The following is a 19,194-nucleotide window of genomic DNA, read 5'->3' as shown; positions in this document are numbered from 1 at the left end:
TCATGTTCACAACCCAAAAACTAATTATACTCCGTCACCTCACATGGGAGCCTCATCACCCCTTTTGCTCTCTCCCCTCCCCCCTTCCCCTATGGTAACCACCAATCCAATCTCCATGGCTCTGTGTGTGTTTGTCACTGTTTTTATCTTCTACTTATGAGTGAGATCACACGGTGTTTGACTTTCTCCCTCTGATTTATTTCACTTTACATAATACCCTCAAGGTCCATCCATGTTGTCACAAATGGCCAGATCTCATCATTTCTTATGGCTGAGTAGTATTCCATTGTGCATACGTACCACATCTTCTTTATCCATTCTTCCCTTGATGGGCACCTAGGTTGCTTCCGAGTTTTGGCTGTTGTGAATAATGCCACAGTGAACCTAGGGGTGCATGTGTCTTTCTGCATTGGTGTTTTCAAGTTCTTTGGATAAATACCCAGCAGTGGGTTGGCTGGATCATATATACGGTAGATGTATTCTTAGTTTTCTGAGGATACTCCATACTGCTTTCCATAGTGGCTGCACCAGTCTGCACTCCCACCAGCAGTGTAGCAGAGTTCCCTTCTCTCCACATCCTCTCCAACACTTGTCTCCTGTCTTGTTAACTAGAGCCTTTCTGAGCAGAGTAAGGGGACCTCTCCTTGTAGTTCTGATTTGCATTTCTCTGATCGCTAATGATGTTGAGCACCTCTCCATATGCCTGTTGGCCATCCGGATATCTTCTTTGGAGAAGTCACTGCTCAGATCTTTTGCCCGTTTTTTAAATTGGGTTGTTGATTTTTGTTGTTGTTGAGATGTATGAGTTCTTTCTGTCTTTTGGATATTAACCCCTTATCCGATATATGGTTTGCAAGTATCTTTTCCCAGTTGTTAGGTTGTGTTTTGGTTTTGTGGATGGTTTCCTTTGCCGTGCAGAAGATTTTTTTACTTTGATGTAGTCCCATTTGTTCATTTTGCATTTTGTTTCCATTGCCCAGTCAGACATGGTACTTGAAAATAGGCTGCTAAGACTGATGTCAAAGAGCATACTAATGGATAGATCCTAACTGGCTAAAGTTTTGGGGATTTCTGACTTATGGCCATTGTTTTGCAGAGAACTTTCAGAGGGAGAGTGATGCACAAAAGTGGAAGGAACAAAGCTTTTCTGTGATTCCTTTCTACAGGGGACACTTTTTTTTTTTAAGATTGGCACCTGGGCTAACAACTGTTGCCAATCTTATTTACTTTTTCTTTTTCTGCTTTATCTCCCCAGCCCCCTACCCCGTACACAGTTGTATATGTTAGTTGCAGGTCCTTCTAGTTGTGGGATGTGGGATGCTGCCTCAACGTGGCCTGAGGAGTGTTGTCATGTCCGCGCCCAGGATCTGAACCCTGGGTCGCCGCAGCGGAGTGCGTGAAATTAACCACTGGGCCAGGGAGCCGGCCCCGAAGGGACACTTGTTGAACAGCAACCATCAGTCTGGCTTGAGGCCATTGAACATAATGGAAGTCAGATAGGCTGATAATTGCGCTTCATTTCTTCCTCACGTTGCTTCCTTTGATCTCAAATGGGACAATATTTTTCTTTTCCCGTTTAACTCACCTATGGCCCTTTTGATCCCATCCTGAGGGACAAAGACCAGTTTCCATCTCTCTACCAGACGGCCCCCAGAAACACAGCACTGGCCCTTGGTATGGTTTGGTTGAGGCTGCATTTTGACTAGATCTGGGTTGTGCTGGCTGTTTCAGAAGACAAGAAAGGGGTTCAGTTTCTATGGGACTTGAGAAAAGAGATGTACCAGAGTGGCATCTGTGTGGCCTTTGTTGAATTGATTTCTGTCACTGACAGCATATATTTCTCATTGGCCTGGTAATAGCATTTCAGGATTAGCGATTCATCAGCAAATGTGGTTGTCATTTATGGTGACTCTGACTCACTCATAGGACTGAGCTTTTCAAAGGGGAACCTTTTGGTGACAGGCAAGTCTGATCAATACATTGCCTTGGGATTTTATGTTCCGTGAAAGTTATTCCATGCTTGATACGTTCCATGGGACTCTCACTTTTTGACAACCACACAGCGAGATCCCTGGTTTGAAACAATTTCTCCAGAAAGTTACCCCTTCTAAACACCCAGAAGACTTCTACCTCACTAAATTACGGAACCTGCACTTTGATTGCTTGATTTCTGAAACTGAATGTAAAAATTTGGAGGACTGTCCTCTCAATGCCTCTTTTGAGTCTCGCCCTTTGCATAAGTTTGATATGGCCATGGCTGGCGGGAGTAACTGTGTATAAAATGCTGTCTGTGCTGTGGCCCAGACCCTTCATAAACTTCTTTTGCAGCCATCAGAAATGCAATCAATAGGGAATGGGGAGAGGCTGGTTGTTTACCCTCAGTAGGTAATGTTCCAAATCAAGCTGCTCCTTGTCTGATGGTCTATAAATTTTATATCTTGTCCAAATACATAGTCAAATGTACTTTTTTCAGGACGTCAGTATGAAATCAGCGTTTGGGGTTCTTTTTTCAGACTTATACCAGTTTCTTTACTAACTTCAGTGCTTAAGACAGAGTTCTAGTCTTAGAGTCTTTCAATTTCAACTTGTTTGTGTAGAAATAATTGTAAAGAAAAAGGTGACAATGGCAGAGATAGAATTTTGGAATTTATGGGCCAAAGGGAACTCTTTGAGTCACAAAGAGCCTCAGAGTCTTGCCAATATTGTCTTTCTTTTTTCATTATTGTAGGTTTGGACTTCTTCCATGATGGCCTTAAATGATAGTAGAGAGAACTCTAGTGCTCGAATTGCTTATGTCAGTTCTGGCATGCTAGTAGCTAACTTAAATTTTTTATCTTATGCATATATATATATGCATGATATAGAAATGGTATATTTATATATGTATATGTTTCACCTTATATCACAATTTCTTTAGGCAGTATTTTTATCCCCATTTTGCAAAAGAGTTAAGAGAAGTTTTGAGAGACTGCTAATGACAAATGAGAGAGGCTGAATTTGATTCTCTGGTCAATATTTTCTGAATGCTATGCATAGATATTTTTTGATTTTCATGTTCTCCAAGCATCTCCTCAAGGAGGTGACTGACAGGGGAAGTGCCTATGTAGGGTCTGATTCTATAGTGGATAACTTACCATGTTTATCTCATAAAAATATATGTATCACATATGTAAATCACATACATACTATATGATATTTAAATATCAGTTTAAATTTTTGTTTTAGGTTATCAAGTTACTTCCATATGGGTTGCCTCTTTTGAATCTTATAATACAAGTGAGTACTTTTAAGTTTGAAGTTAAAAAGAAGAGGGATGTTTCCAATGTCACACAGCTATCAGATCTTTTGTGTCCAAATCCAAAATTCCTTCTGCAGCTCAACTACAGCTTTTCCATCTCCACTCCTTTCGGAAGACCACACAGTTTGACTGCAATGGTAGGGACCAGGTACATCTAGATCAGCAAGAATCTCTGTGAAAGAGTATGATATTCTCAACTTTTCGAACTTTGCTGGTGGACTTGGACTTCAGGTGAAAGTAGGACAATTTGTCCTACAGGCACCACCTTGTCAAGACTTTTCCATCTACGAAGAGTTCATTGATTGGGTCACTGGGTTTAAAGAGGTTGGTTGGAGAGTTTCATTGCTGGATATTTATGACCCATATGTATTTAGAACAGAGCCCAGCGTGGGGATTTTGATGTCCTCCTTCAGCTCAATAGGGCAAGCACAGTCACCTCTTCCAACTCAAGTTATTGTCTAACATTCCTTTCAACTTGAGTAATCTTTCTTTCTTAATGCCTATTAGATAATAAAAATACATGTAATAAAGTGTATGGTTCTATAATTTGTTATGGCTAACATCATACAGTAGTTAAGAGCATCCAGCCCTGTGATCAAAGGGGCTGCTTCTTTTAAATGGAATTTGTTGATTGTCCCTGAAACATTTTGGTTACACAGAACTAGATCATATTTTCAGATTTTAACAAGACTTCCCTCTGATTTCTTCAGAGTCCCTGTTCTGTGTAGCAAGAGCTGTGGCCCTGCATCCAGGCAAGCTCCCCAGTGGAGAAAGGCTGCCTGCTGCTTTGACTGTGCCCTCTGCCCAGAGAAGGAGGTTTCCACTGACACAGGTGCAGATCTGGAGGAAGTTTCCTACTCATCCTTTCGTTTACGTCCTTATTTGTTCCCAAAATGGGGAGGATCGAGAATAGGACTGACATCTCAAAGTTGTTCTCTCATTTACTCACTGATTTCTCCAGTAAAGTTAATAATCTTCCCTATGTAAGGATACTCTTCTCTTTGACCTGGTTCACTCCTACTTATCTTTTGACTCTTTGCATTACCTTCTCAAGAAAATATTTTGAAGGGCTATCCCAGAGTGACCTGTGTTTGTGTCTACCATGGAACCTAACACACGTCATTATGAGTATCTTGGTTTTATTGTATATAAGTCTTTCAACCAAATATGAACACGTTGAAGGGTGCATGTTATTTAGCTTAATTTCTCAAGTTACTAGCACCGATGATGACACACGTAAGTGTTCAGAAACAATGTGCATGACTTAACAAACGAAAAACATATCCTATATTTCTGCTATGAACCAGCCACTGTGAAATATGCTGAGGATGCATTTTAGTACCCCTGGTTGCCCTATCACACTTGTTCTCTGCCAGTTCAGAGTCAGGGAGCAAGGAGATGAACATGATGAGTGATCACAAGGAACATTATAAGGGTCACGATACAAGTGCAGTAAATACAAATATTGGGGTAGTATCTAACCTTACTTTGAGATGTCAGAATATTCCCCACAAAAGAAACAAAAAAGTACAAAAGTGTTTTATTTTAAGTACTGAAAGATAAGTAGAATTATAACAGCTGAATAAAGGAAGACTTCCTTGTCAGAGATAATTAGAATAGCACATTTCTTCCACTATTCGGGGACCTGACAAAAAGGTCTACTGTGGCTGAAAAACAGCAAGTCTAGGGTTGCATGGGACCCCAAGATGAAAGACTGGTCCTGAAGACTTTTCACACAATAACTAACATTTTGGAATTGCCAACAGACATTGCAGTTAAATAATGAAAAACTGAAAATACCATCTACACTTAAATTTGTGGACAACATAAAATGTTCACTTTCATTCCTGTCTTTTAACATTGCTCCAGAGTTCTGGGTGGTGCAACAATTCATGAAACAAAAAGGGTGATATTTATTAAAAAGGAAAACATAAGAAATTAAAATACATCATTTTATACAAAAAATACTCCAAAGAATCAACTGAAACAGTATAATTCCTAAAACTTGAAAGTAAAACCTCCTGGATATGAGATACAAATACAAAAATATATGATTTTTCTTTTTATAACAATAATCATGTAGATAAAATGATAAAATATTCCATTCACATAATACCAGTGTGTAATATAACTCTGGGTAACTTGAAGGAGAGATGCACGGTGATTACCTAGTCAGAGGGGCTGGCCCGGTGTCATAGTGGTTAAGGTCATGTGCTCTGCTTCTGCCGCCTGGGGTTCTCCAGTTTGATCCTGAGTGCAGACCTGCACATCGCTTATCAAGCCATGCTTTGCTGGTGTCCCACATACAAAACAGAGGAAGACAGGCACAGCTCTTAGCTCAGGGAAAACTTTCCTCAAGGAAATAGAGGAATTTTGGCAACAGTTGTTAGCTCAGGGCCCATATTCTCCACCAAAAACAATAAAAATAAGAACAGGCAAAAATGAGCATTTTTGCCACAATTTGGGAAGAAGTTCCGTCTCCAAATAAGCACACAAAAAGCAGTGGCTTTCCGTGTACAAGTAACAACCCTATTAAAGATATAGCAGAAAAATATCCCAATAACATAGGAATAAATTTAAAATACTTAGTAATAAACTGCAAGTGTGCAAATCTGATTTAAAAACTTCTAAAATTTAATTGTTAATATAATACAATTTTTGAATAAGCAAAAGGCTCACATTATTTATTGATAGGACACCTTTATTTATTGATGGAATTGGAATGATAGCAAGCCTTACTAAATTTATTTGTAAATCGAAGGCATTTCATACTGAAATTTGCTTGAAAATGTGGACCTTTATGGAATGTATTTTAAAGTTGATACAGAGAATGATTTGGAGAAAATATTGGAAGAGAATTTTGATAGATAGGAGACTTCTGTTTCCAGACACTAAAATGTGTTCTTAAACTCTAACAATAAAGAAATGAGATACTATCCAAAAATACACACTTAAATATAGAACAGAACATGCAGCTGGGAATTATGTCTAATAAAAATAAATAGGCAAATGGTTAGGAATAGCAAACCTTTGGATAGTATTTATTAGATGCTAGGCACAGTTCTAAGAAGTGCTTTCCACACATCAAATCATTTAACAACAAGTATCTGCATATAAAAACAGATAGTGATATCAACTCCATTTAAAGATGAGGAAATGGTGGCACAGGAGCTTACCCAAAGTCACCCTGCTGGCCACTGTGGAACCAAATTTCAACCTGATAATCTGGCTGAACTGTCCATGCATTTAGCCAACACAGTATGCTGCCTCCTTGACGAATTAATTAAATTTTTTACTTCACAGACCAAATTTCAATAACAGTATCAACCAATATTTCTATTTTCTCTTCCATAGGTCAATTGTAATTTTTTCTAGATATTAACAATACACAGAAAAATATAAAAGAAAATCAAGATCAATATTGACAAAATATCCAAATATGTCAAGGATCAGGAGTAGTGAGCAGTTAGTAGAAACAAAACAATAAAAGGCAATTGATTTTCCTGAAGTTTCTCTTCCTCAGAATGAACATAAACCTTAGTGCTCAGAGGACTTCCACATCTGGAAGGATGGAGCAGACACACTTTTCTCTATTCCGCCCTCTAAGTACAACTAAAACGCTGGGCATATATATAAAACAAACCTACGATGATTCTGAAATGTGAGAGAAGAGACACACTTGTAGGGACCGTGGCACCCAAGGAAGGCCATGGTGGTGAGTTTCCTGGGATTTCTTTTTGCTTCATATGTCCTAGACTTGGGTCTGAAGAAGCCAACAACCTGGAAAGGCCGGAGCACTTACAACATTAAAAAGCCCTAACAAAAGTCTGCTCTCTCTATCAAAAAGATCAGGAAACGGACAGGCTAGCAAGACAGAAAACTTTTAGACAAGAACTGCTCTAATCCACTCAAACATCATGGCAAAATCTGTGGCCCACTCTCACCAGGAAAGGCCAAGTGGGGAGTGTGGACAGCCACCCTTTCCACCTGCAACAAGGCAAGCTGCCAGGGTGGTATCAGAGATGGCCAAGTGGACAGACAGGACATTTCTCACTTCTGGGCAGTGCCCAGGCCCTCTCCTGCCAGGTGGGGTGCATAGACTTCCCCCTACATGCCAACAATGAAGCACCCCTCCCCCCCAACAGGTGTTGTCTTAGAGGAGGCCAAGTGGAGAGTGAGGGCTTCCATCATGGTCCAGTAGTTACAAGGCTCCCTTTCTGTCTCAGGGTAGTGAAGCCACATGGGCAGCAGTAAGGGGGCACTCCCACTCCTCCCAACCAGGGAGCTGCCATGGAGGCCTAGTGGGGAATCAGAACTCCTACCCCACCCAGAAGAAATGGGGACATCTTCCCTCATCATGTGTCAACAGAGGCTGAGTGGAAATCTTGGACTTCTCCCTCCCCTGCAGTAACAAGGAACCACTTTTTCCTTTTCCTAGCCAGAACCTTGGCAGAAGCAGCCAGATAAAATAGAAGGTTTAAATAAAATCCAGAGCTGCATATCACAATACCCAACATGTTCTGGTTTCCATCAAAAATCACTCATCATAACAAGAACCAGGAAGATCTGAACTGAGTGCAGAAAGAAAACCGATAGATGGTAACGCCAAGATCACAGAGATGTCAGAATTATTTAATAAATATTCTAAAGGAACTATCATAAAAATGTTCCAGTGAGCAATTATGAACATGCTTGAGAGAAATGAAAAAGTGGAAAGCCTCAGCAAAGAAATAGAAAGTTTCACCAATGAATGAATATTAGGGTCAATATCCTGGTGGTGACATTGTACTAGAGTTTTGCAAGGTGTTACCATTGGAGGAAACTGGGTAACGGGTACACGGGATCACCCTGTGTTATTTCTAACTGCATGCGAATCGACAATTACCTTAAAATAAAAAGTCTAGATAAAAAGTTAGACAGCTCAGACTTAGGAAAACAGACCAAAACTTAGCATTTCAGTGTCAATTAACACCTAGAAATTTAGGCTCATTGAAGATGTAAGTGTGGCTATTTTTGCCAATTCGTTGTTGATAATTCAGTCAGTTACTCAACAAGTAACTGTATTTGTATTCAACGATACATATGTTCAAGAAATCAATATTGAGTTCCTATTAGGTGCAACATACCAGATAAAGAGAAAGTAATGCTAAATACAAATACTAGTTATTGAGAGACTATGGTGCAGGTACATACACATATACTCATTTTTTCCCATAAAAATAGCTATGGGGGTAAGTGTATCATCATTACTATTTTTCTGTGAGTTTAGTGCACTTTGAGCATAAATTTTTAAAAATTAAGTCCATGACTTTCAACATTATGGAATAAACACGTATCAATGATTTTATTTAACTAATTAATTAATGTGGAAATCAATGAGATGATAAAAGTGGTTCTAAGAACCACAAACCTTTTTAGTGAAACAGCGGTTTCTATAGTTCATCACTAGAAGCATTTTTTTGGTGTGGAAGATTAGTCCTGAGCTAACATCTGCTGCCAATCCTCCTCTTTTTGCTGAGGAAGATTGGCCCTGAGATAATATCTGTGCCCATCTTCCTCTATATGTGGGACGCCTGCAACAGCATGACTTGATAAACAGTGTGGAGGTCTGTGACTGGGATCCCAATCAGTGAACCCAGGGCCACCAAAGCAGAGTACATGAAATTAACTGCTAAGCCATCAGGCCAGCCCCACTAAAAGCATTTTTGACAATACAACATCAACAAAAGAATGTTAGAATACAATTGCTAGGTTACATAGAAAAATGGTTAATGTCCTACAGGGCAATAAAACCATAATCTTTGGGTTTATCTTTCTCCTGGCTGCCACTCCCCAACAATGTACAGATTAACATGTAACTACACAGTGTTTGGGTTCTAATGAAACAATAAATCATTAAGTCAAACAGATATATAGTCCTAGATAAATAAATAACGCTTGTGTTGGCTGGTTAGACGATGCTAGAGTATGCCACTGAAAATGCATTCAGTCACCCTCTTACATTATTTCAAACTTTTTAATAATTTTTAACAAAATTGGTTAATAAGATTAGACCCCTAGTAAGTGGAAGAGCCCAAATTTTAATACTATTATAAGTCCAAATCTCATTTTCTTTCAAATAAACCACGTTTCCATTGAACATCCCCAGCTTAATAAAATAAGCAGGCAAGTAAATAAAAATTGCAATAAAGTGTAAAACTTGATTGTAGAAATAGAAATAAGATGTGTTGGGAAATATAGAATCAATAAGCCTTACACAAGCAAGGAATGCTACTCAGGTGAGATGATTCCAGCTCAGTCTAGAGACATGGTTGATAGTTAGGTGTAGAAGGGAAGAAAAGAGGTTCCAGGAAGAGAGAAAGAGAAGTTATACACACAGATATGAGGTTAATGGAGCATTTTAAGATTTAAAGACGGATTTCTTTTAAGATTTTAAGTGTTAAAAGCTGTAAAAAGGCTATTAACCAAAAAAGGCACTAGGTCCAGATAGGTTTCACATGGGAATCTCATCAAACATTCAGAGACAAATTTCAGCCAATTTGAACTACACCATAAAATTTTTTAAAAAGAAATCTTCAGAGTTTTTGTTATTTCTTTTTGTTTATTATAATTCAGTGTAAAATCAATGCGAACTTTTGGACAATTTTGAACTCAGTTCTACCTCATTGCAAGTTGAATGTTCTTTCAAGTTCTTCCATTAAAGCATTTAAAAAGCCCTAATTGTGATGTGTTACTTTTTAATGGACCTGAATACATTATCTAATATTTTATTTAAGGATTTAGCGTTTTCATAAATGAGGTTGGCCTACAGTTTTCTTTTTAGTGATGAATTAAATTTATGAACTTAAACCTATAGGAACTCCTCTTGAGAAAAAGTATCAAAATACAGAAATTTATCTAAACCCTATAATTTTATGAGAATTACAACTTTTTAAGAGAAAAGGTGGTGATGAACATTAAATTTAGCAAAAGGCATGTAATGGGAAGATCATCTGCTTTGAAGTCAGACAGTCTTGAGTAGAGCCAGGACTAGGGAAAGGTAGGTGAGGTGCCTGGGTGACAAAATTTAAGGAGGCACTCACTCTCAGGGTCAGGCAAGGGCGGGGTTGGCACCTGAAAGTGAGTGCTTCCTTAAATTTTGCACCTCTGGGATCTCACTTCCCTCACCCTAGTCTGACCTCCTGCTCTGAAGTCTGGATCCCAGCCCAGCCTTCACTATCTCCAAGATCTCAGGTGCGTTACTGAAGCTCTTTAAGCCTCAATTATTTTCTCTGAAAAATGAGTCGATACTGTCTAGCTACCTCACAGACTGTGGGAGAATTGAGATATATTTTTTCATCTGTCAAGTAAATTGCTTGGGATAGCACCCGCGCACATTAAAATTTGTTCCTTTATCCTTGCTATCCAATCCCTCACAAAAAAGTTGCTACAGGAGAGGTAGGTAGAACCTAGATAATAATGGACCTTTTGTGCATTGCTAGGAGTTTGGATTCCACCTAGAATGGTGGGTCTCAAAGTGTAGTATCTATACCAACAGCATCAGCATCACTTGGGAGCTTATTAGAGATGTAAATTCTGAGTTTCCAAATCAGGAACTCTGATAGTGTGGGCCAGCACTCTGCTTTAACAAGCCCTCCAGGTGATTCTAATATGCACTAATGTTTGAGACTTGTTTCTTTACAAATGTGAGAATAATTGTGGCATTTTAAGCGAGAAAGGTACGTGAATGGGTTTAAATAATAGAAACCTTAATTAGTACAATTGAGTTGATGAGACGTAAGAGGGCTTCAAGACAGAAGATAGGGTGACTCGTTAGGGAGTTGTCTTGTTAAAATAGAAGGGATTCAAATCTGAACAGAAATAGTAGAAGCTATAATGAATAGGAGATGTTTTTTAATTATTTGGCTATCAGAATTAATGCAATTTTGAAGCTTAAGTGACAGTTTACGTCTTGGCCATCTCTATATCTGCAAAACTTTGGAAGCTCCATGCGTCACTAGAGGTTATCAATAAATGCTTTCCTTTGAGTGAATGAATCCAGGATATGTGCAATCCTACCTCTATTTAAGTGGTATAGATGGGTGTAATTTTTATTTGTAAGTTAAAACTTGTTCCTCTGTGTCTGGAAGATGAACAAGAGATGATGTTAGGGCTCCTTGGCCTTTGATATAGCAAGAAAAAAATAGACAGCATTAACTTGGAATTTTTCTTCCTATAACATTCTTTAGTTTGGTGTCTAATTATAGCAATTTGTCCAAATGTGAGTATTCTGGGGCTCATGAGAATCACTGAACCCAAGTTAACGGCACTTTGCTTTTCTTGCTAGGTATGAAGCAATGTATGACATATCCAGACAATCAATACCCAAATCGTAATCAAGGTCATTGCCTCTTAAAGACTGTGACCTTATTGGCCTACGAAGATCCTCTGGGGATGGTACTTGCCTGTGCAGCCCTTTGTCTGTCTGCCCTAAGATCTGTGGTTCTTAGGATTTTTCTGAAGTACAGGGACACCCTCACAGTCAAAGCTAATAACCAGTCTCTCAGTTACATCCTTCTCAAATGCCTCATCCTCTGCTTCCTGTGCTCCTTGCTCTTCAAGGGCCATCCCAACACTTCCACTTGCATCCTGCAACAAATGACATTGGAGTCATGTGGACTGTAGCTGTTTCCAGATTTTGGATAAAACCATCGCTGTAGTTCTGGCTTTCAAGATCACAACACCAGGGAGAAAGATAAGGCAGTGGATGCTGTCAGGGGCACATAATTCCATCATTCCCATCTGCTCATCGATTCAAGTGATTTTCTCCCTTTTGTTCACCTAGATGCACATTCTGAGCCTACGCTCCTTATCATGTGTGCAAAAAGGGCTCTGTCATCATTTCTACCTTTCCTTAGGCTACTTGGGTTCCTTGGCCCTCGTGAGCTTCACCTTGGCTTCTCTGGCCAGCAGACTCCTGACAATTTCAGTGAAGCCAAGTACCTGACATTCAGCATTTTGGTGTTCTGTGGTGTCTGGATCACCTTTCTCCCCCGTATACAAGCACCAAGGGGAAGAGCATGGTAGCTGCAGAGATCTTTTCTATCTTGGCTTCCAGTGCTGGGCTACTACGATGCATCTTTGCCCCCAAGTGCTATAATATTCTGCTGAAGCCAGATAGGAACACCCTGCCAGGATTAAGTGGTAAAACAAACTCTCACAGAAAATAAATACAAGATTTTAATTCACGGACTTCATGAAACATTTAGAAAGCTTGAAAATTATATGATACCTTAAAGAGTTCTTGCCCCACATCCTGCCATGGGTAGCTACATGTTCTAACATCTTCTCCTGGTTTGGAATGTCACGGTTATTAGTATCAGATTCCTGTATATAAATCTGTGTTCTGGACTCACTGTTCTTTCATTGATTCTTTCCCTGAATGAATACCACACTGTTTTCACTTTCTCTATTTCAGAGCATGTTCTGACAGCTGATAGCACCTGTTCTTGCTTGCTGCTCTTTTTCAGTTATCTTGCGTTCATTCTTACAAATTTTCTCCTTGATTTGACTTTTAGAATTGTTTTGGCAAAGTCCATAATACACATTAAGAGATTCAGATTCAAATTTATTGAACTTAAAGACTAATTTTATTAAGAACTGACTTCTTTGCAATAAAATGTTTCCCATTCAAGAATGTGTTTTATCCCCATTTATCTCACCATTTTCACTTTATTTATCAATGTTTTATTCTATTTCGGACTGGTCATTTGGGCTGTTACATAGTGTATTGTTTGTCATACATTTCTGGAGGTTACTTGTTGCTTCCATTGATTTGTAAGTTGATTGTCTTGGACTTCTAAGCTGTGAAAAACAATAAAATGATTCTTTCTGCTCAAGCTTTATCCTTATTGCTTTCTTATTGCATTGGCAAGATTCTCTAGTACAATGTCCAACAGTAGTCATAATTGTGAGCTTTTATTGCTCTTGGTTTTAGTGGAAATGTTCCTAAAGATTTTATCTGTTAAAATTTAATCCCACAACTAGAAGGACATGCAACTATGATATGCAGCTGTGTACGGGGTTGGGGGGGGTTGGGGAGATAAAGCAGAAAAAAAAATTTATGTTGGTGGTACATTTCTGATCATACTTTTTTTAATATTTCATATGAACTTTATCTTTTTATTGAGGTAAAAGTGATTTATAGCATTATATAAATTTCAATTGTATCATTATATTTTGACTTCTATATAGGCTACCTTGTGTTCACCACCAAAAGTCGAGTTGCGATCCAAACAAATATCTCATTAATTATGAGAGTGCCCTGTCTGTGCTTTGTACATAAAATTTTTAAATGTGATAAAATACGCATAACAAAATTTACCATCTTAACCATTTTAATTGTATGATTCAGTACTTTTAAGTACTTTCACATTGTGTGCAACAAATTTTAGTCTTTTCATTTTCTGAAAATGAAACTCTGTACTCATGGAACAATTCCTCAAACCCTCCTTCCCCAGCCCCTGACAACCACTATTCTACTTTCTATCTCTATGAATTTTACTACTCTGTGCATCTCCTATAATTGGAATCATATAGTATGTGTCTTTTCACGGATGGCATATTGCACTTAGCATATTTTCCTCAAGGTTCATCCATGTTGTAGCATGTGTCAGAATAAGAACTTTGATAGTCTATTCTCTTAGCAGCTTTCAAATATTCAATATGGTATTTCGTGTTGTGTGTGTGCTTTTTGGTGAGGAAGATTGGCCCTGAGCTAACATCTGTTCCCAATATTTATCTTTTTTCGTTTTTCTTCCCAAAACCCCAGTACATTGTTGTATATTATGTCCTTCTACTTCTTCTACGTTGGACGCTACCTCAGCATGGCTTGATGAGCGGTACTAGGTCCATACCCAGGATCCAAACTGGTGAACCCTGGACCACCAAAGCGGAGCATGTGAACTTAACCACTATGCCCTCAGGCCAGCCCCCCAATATGGCATTGTTAACTATAGTCACAATGCTGTATATTGCATCCCCAGAATTTATTGATCTTACAACTGAAAGTTTCTAACTTTTGACCACCTTCACCCCCAGCTCTGGCAACCATCAATCTCTTCTCTGTATCTTTGAGTTCCATTTCTTTAGATTCCTCATATAAGTGAAATTGCACAGTATTTGTCTTTCTTTGTCTGGCTTATTTCACTTAATATAACACCCTCAAGGTCCATCCCTGTTGTCACAAATGTCAGAATTTCCTTCCTTTTTATGGCTGACTAATATCCCATTGTATATATATATATTACATTTTCTGTATCCATTCATCCATAGATGGACGCTTCAGTAGTTTCCATGTCTTGTCTATTATAAATAACACTACAGTGAACATGGGGATGCAGACATCTTTTCAAGATAGTGATTTCACTTCCTTTGAATATATACCCAGGAATAGAATTGCTGGATCATATGGTGATTCTATTTGTATTTTTTGAGGAATCTCCACTCTGTTTTCGATGGTGGATGTGCCAGTCTACATTCCCACCAACAGTGCGCATTGATTCTCTTTTTCCACATCCTCTCCAACACTTGTTATTTCTTGTCTTTTTAACAAGCCATTCTTCAGGCATGAGGTGGTATCTCATTGTAGTTTTCATTTGCATTTATCTGGGGTGTATTGCTATTGAGTTGTATGAGTTCTTTGTGTGTTTTTGATAGTAACTAATTTTCAGATTTATTATTTGAAAATATTTCTCTCATTTTCTAGGTTATCTTTTCATTTTGTTGGTGGTGTCACATGCTGTGCAGAAGTCCTTTAGTTTGATGTAGTCCCAGTTGTTTAGTTTTGCTTTTCTTGTTGCTTCTGCTTTTGGTATTAAGCCCAAAACATCATTATCAAGACTAATGTCCCAGAGCTTATCCCCTATGTTTTCTTCTAAAGATTTTATGGTTGCAGGTCTTACTTTTAAGTCTTTAATCCAATATGAGCTGATTTTTCCTAATCATATCCCTAAAGATTAGTGATGCTGCACATATTTTCATGTGGCTGTCGGCCATTTGTACAACTTGTTTGGAGAAATGTCTAGACAATTCCTTGATCATTTTTTAATCAGGTTGTTTTATTGCTGCTTTTGAGTTGTAGTCATTTTTATATATTTGGATATATATATCAGACAGTTGGTTTACAAATATTTTATCTCATTCCATAGGTGGTCTTTTCACTCTCCTGATTGTGTCCTGTGCTTAACAGAACTGTAAATTTTGATGTTGTCCAATTTATCTCTTTTTACTTCTGTGGCCTGTGTTTTTCTATCATATCCAAGAAATCAATGGGCAAATACAATGTCATAAACAATTTCTTCTATGATTTCTTCTATCAGTTTTGTAGTTTTAGCTATTACGTTTTACTTTTTGATACATTTTCAGTTATTTTTGTATATGGTGTAAAGTAAGCGTCCAACTTCATTCTTTTGCATGTCCAGTTTTCCTAGCACCATTTAGCGAAACAAACTGTCCTTTCCCTATTGAATGACCTTGCCCCCTTGTTGAAAATCATTTGCCCATATAGGTGAAGGTTCGTATTTGAGCTCTCTGTTCAGTTCCGTTTGTTGATATGCCTGTCTTTATGCCAGGGCTGCACTGTTTTGATCACCATGCTTTTGAATTAAAGTCTCGAAATCAGGAACTGGGAGTCCCACAGCTTTATTCTCTTTCAGGACTGTTTTGGCTATTTGAGGTCCCTTGATTCCATATGCATTTTAGGATAGGTTTTTCTTTCCTGAATAAATTCCAGTGGGATTCTGGTAAAGATTGCATTGATTCTGTAGGTCACTTTCAGTAGTATGGACATCATAATAACAGTAAGTGTTACAAACCTGAACCCGGAATATCTTCTCAGTTATTTATGTCTCCTTAATTTCTTTAAGCAGTGTTTTCTATTTTCTCTGGACAACTCTATCAATTCATTGGTTAAGTTAATTCCTAGATATTTTATACTTTTTGATTCTTTTTGTAAATGGAATGAATTTGGACCCTTACCTGACACAATATATACAAAAGTTAACTGAAAATATATCCAAAATCTAATGTAAGAGCCAAAATTGTAAAATGCTTAAGAAAATCTGGGGGTGAAGCTTCATGGTTTGCCAATGGCCTCTTGGATATGACACAAAAAGCACAGACAACAAAAGTAAAAGTAGATAAATTGGAATACATCAACATTTAAAAGTTCTGTTCATCAGAAGACACAACCAACAGAGGGAAAAGACAAACTATGGAATGAGATAAAATATTTGTGAACCATCCATTGGCTAAGCAGTTAATATCCAGAACATATAAACAATGATTACAATAACATAGTTTTATATCTCTTTTCAAAAGGAGCCCACATAAAAACTGTATTATTTACTTTGGCACATGCCAGAAATACACAAATAACCATCCGTACTCTTCACTTAGATTGTTTCATTCTCCAATGATTTTATAGGATTCCTGACAACGTCATAGTTGCGTGTGTCGAGGGAGAGGTAGCTGAGGAACAATCCCCTGTCTCTAACTGGGATTGTGAGCCGGCTGTGTATGCAACACCCTTGTGCCTTCAGAAACCACCCAGGCCCAGTTTCTGTAAATATTAATTCCCCCTGGTTGTGGAGTGTTACAGGGTAAATTCAACCTTAGGGCTAGGTGGTTGAGATGACACCCAACTCATGATCATTGGCTCACCTGGTTACAAAATGCCAAAAGCTGTTTCTCAAAGGGAAGATACTTACTTGTCAAAGAGAGTACAGCTGTGCTGTCAAACCTTAAGGGTCATTCTTCTGAAGAAGGTCCCAGGGCTTCCTGACATTTTTATCTAGGAGAGGTAGTATGATATAGAAATTTGTCCCTCATTTTGGCATCCCTCAGACTACTACACCTCAGGAAAGTTCATGGAGATATTAGCCCTCTGAATTTGACTGGTATTAATCCCTGAATATCTGACACAAAATGAGTCTTACAAAGTCATCAATTGTGTTATACATTTTTAGGTCTCTTCCCCTCTCTGAATGAGACTTCATTAATGTCATGGGGATAGTAAAGCAATCTATGTCCTGTCACTTATTTATCCATGTAACAAATACTCATTGATCACTTCTTTCATGTCAGGCTGTTTTATTGTCTCTGGTGAGACAATAGTAACCCAAACAAAGTCCTAGCCATCAGGGAGCTTACATTCTAGTAAAACAGACAAAAAATATAATATAACAATACAGTGCAAAATCATGCAAAGAAGGGTTACAACGTGGATGCAGGGGACAGAGAAGGGTGAGTGCCATTTGGATAGGTTACTCAGGGAAACACATTAGGGCAAGCTTACATTTAAAAAGAGATAAAAAGGAAATGAAACAGGGTCTACCACTTTCAAGACTTGATCTTGGGCTTCTCAGTGTCTAGAATGGTGAAAAATTAATGTTTGTTGTTTAACCCACCCAGTCTATGGTATTTTTGTAACAGCAGCCCGAATGGACTAAGGTAAGTACTCTATAGTGCTTGGAGGCCTGAGACCAAGTTAGAAGACTGGAATTGTGTGTTGACCACTTCATTTATGCAGCAGTCATCAGGGATATGGACCCTTGAAAACTCTTAGGGGCTTGCCCAGATCAATCCGAGGAGGTTATCCCATTCCTCTCTTACACTCAGAGCAACTGCAATTGCTGTCTTTAAGTGATAACATCTCTCCCCAGCACTCTCCTCAGAGCCTTCGCTACATTCTTATTCCAGAGAGTATACATTAAAGGATTCAGTGTGGGAGTAACGATACTATAGAACACAGAACCAACTTCGCCTTGCAATGGTGTGCGCTTGGACCTGGGCCTCATATATGAGAATATGTAGGCACCAAACCAGAGGGAAACCACAGTGAGGTGAGAGCTCCAAGTGGCAAAGGCATTTCTCTTACCCCCAGCTGAATGCCTCTGAGTGACACTATGGAGGATGAAGATGCAGGATGTACAAATTGGAAAGATGGGGAGGAGGAGAAGCAGGACACTGCTGACGCACACAGTGGTCTCATAAGCAGTAATGTCTCCACGTACCAACTTCACAACAGCTGGAAACTCACAATAGAAAGGGTGGCTTTTTAGAGGCCCACAGAAACGGAAGTGCATCAAGGACACTGTGTGAAATAGGGAGTTTATGGATGATCCCAACCATGACATGACAGCCATCATCGGTCCCACCCTTCTGTTCATGAGAACAGTGTAATGCAGTGGATGACAGATGGCAACATAGCGGTCATAGGACATGAGAGCTAGGAGGAGACACTCCGCACCAGCCACAGACAAATAGAGGAAGTGCTGGGTCACACAGCCGGCAAAGGAGATGGACTTCTTGCCAGATAGGTAGTTGGTAGCCATCTTGGGGACGGTTGTGAAGACATACATCAGATCCATAACGGAGAGCTGGCTGAGCAGCAAGTACATGGGTGTATGAAGCGGGGGATCTGCACAGATGAGGAGAGTGGTGAGGGTGTTGCCACTCACTGCAATCAGGAAGACCATCAGGGTCAAGGAGAAAAGAAAAAGGTGGGTGAGGGAGTCATCAAAGAGACCTTCAAGGATGAAGTCTGCCAGAGAGGTCTGATTCCTCTGCCACATCTCCCCTTTCTGTGTCCCTTGGGAAACAGGAAGTGGAAAGGAAGAGCAACATCAGAAATACTGGGGTTCAGCATACCTCACAATATGACCTTTTGATCTACAAAAGAATCTTTGAAGAAAAATTTTTCTATTTCTAATTATACAACAGGTCAAATTGTTGAAGTAACCATTTAGAAAAAGTGAGAACTTCAAATTTCTCTTCACAAACATGGTCACTCTGAAATTCTAGAATCTTCTGGCCCCTTTAAGTGCCAAACTTCAAAACAATAGTCTCTCCTCATT

General features: G+C 38.9%; 1 protein-coding gene and 1 long non-coding RNA gene across 11 annotated transcripts in view; one reads left to right on the top strand and one right to left on the bottom strand.

Moving 5' to 3' along the window:
• The window catches only part of LOC138922128 (uncharacterized), a 36,623-nt gene that overhangs the window by 1,778 nt on the left and 15,651 nt on the right, over positions 1 to 19,194 (top strand). The gene's annotated exons all lie outside the window — the stretch shown is intronic.
• LOC138922126 (olfactory receptor 2AE1-like) overlaps positions 10,994 to 19,194 on the bottom strand; it is a 62,414-nt gene continuing 54,213 nt past the window's right edge. For all 10 annotated transcript variants that reach the window (XM_070258955.1, XM_070258954.1, XM_070258953.1 and 7 more), the window contains one exon: positions 10,994 to 18,929. In XM_070258955.1, the coding sequence (XP_070115056.1) occupies positions 17,977 to 18,929 (953 nt within the window). In that variant the 3' untranslated portion in view covers positions 10,994 to 17,976. The remainder of the gene's footprint in view (positions 18,930 to 19,194) is intronic.

Source organism: Equus caballus, unplaced genomic scaffold, assembly GCF_041296265.1.
Source record: "Equus caballus isolate H_3958 breed thoroughbred unplaced genomic scaffold, TB-T2T haplotype2-0000451, whole genome shotgun sequence".
NCBI lineage: Eukaryota > Metazoa > Chordata > Mammalia > Perissodactyla > Equidae > Equus > Equus caballus.
Note: the sequence above shows the minus strand (reverse complement) of the source record. Positions and strands in the feature narration are given on the sequence as shown.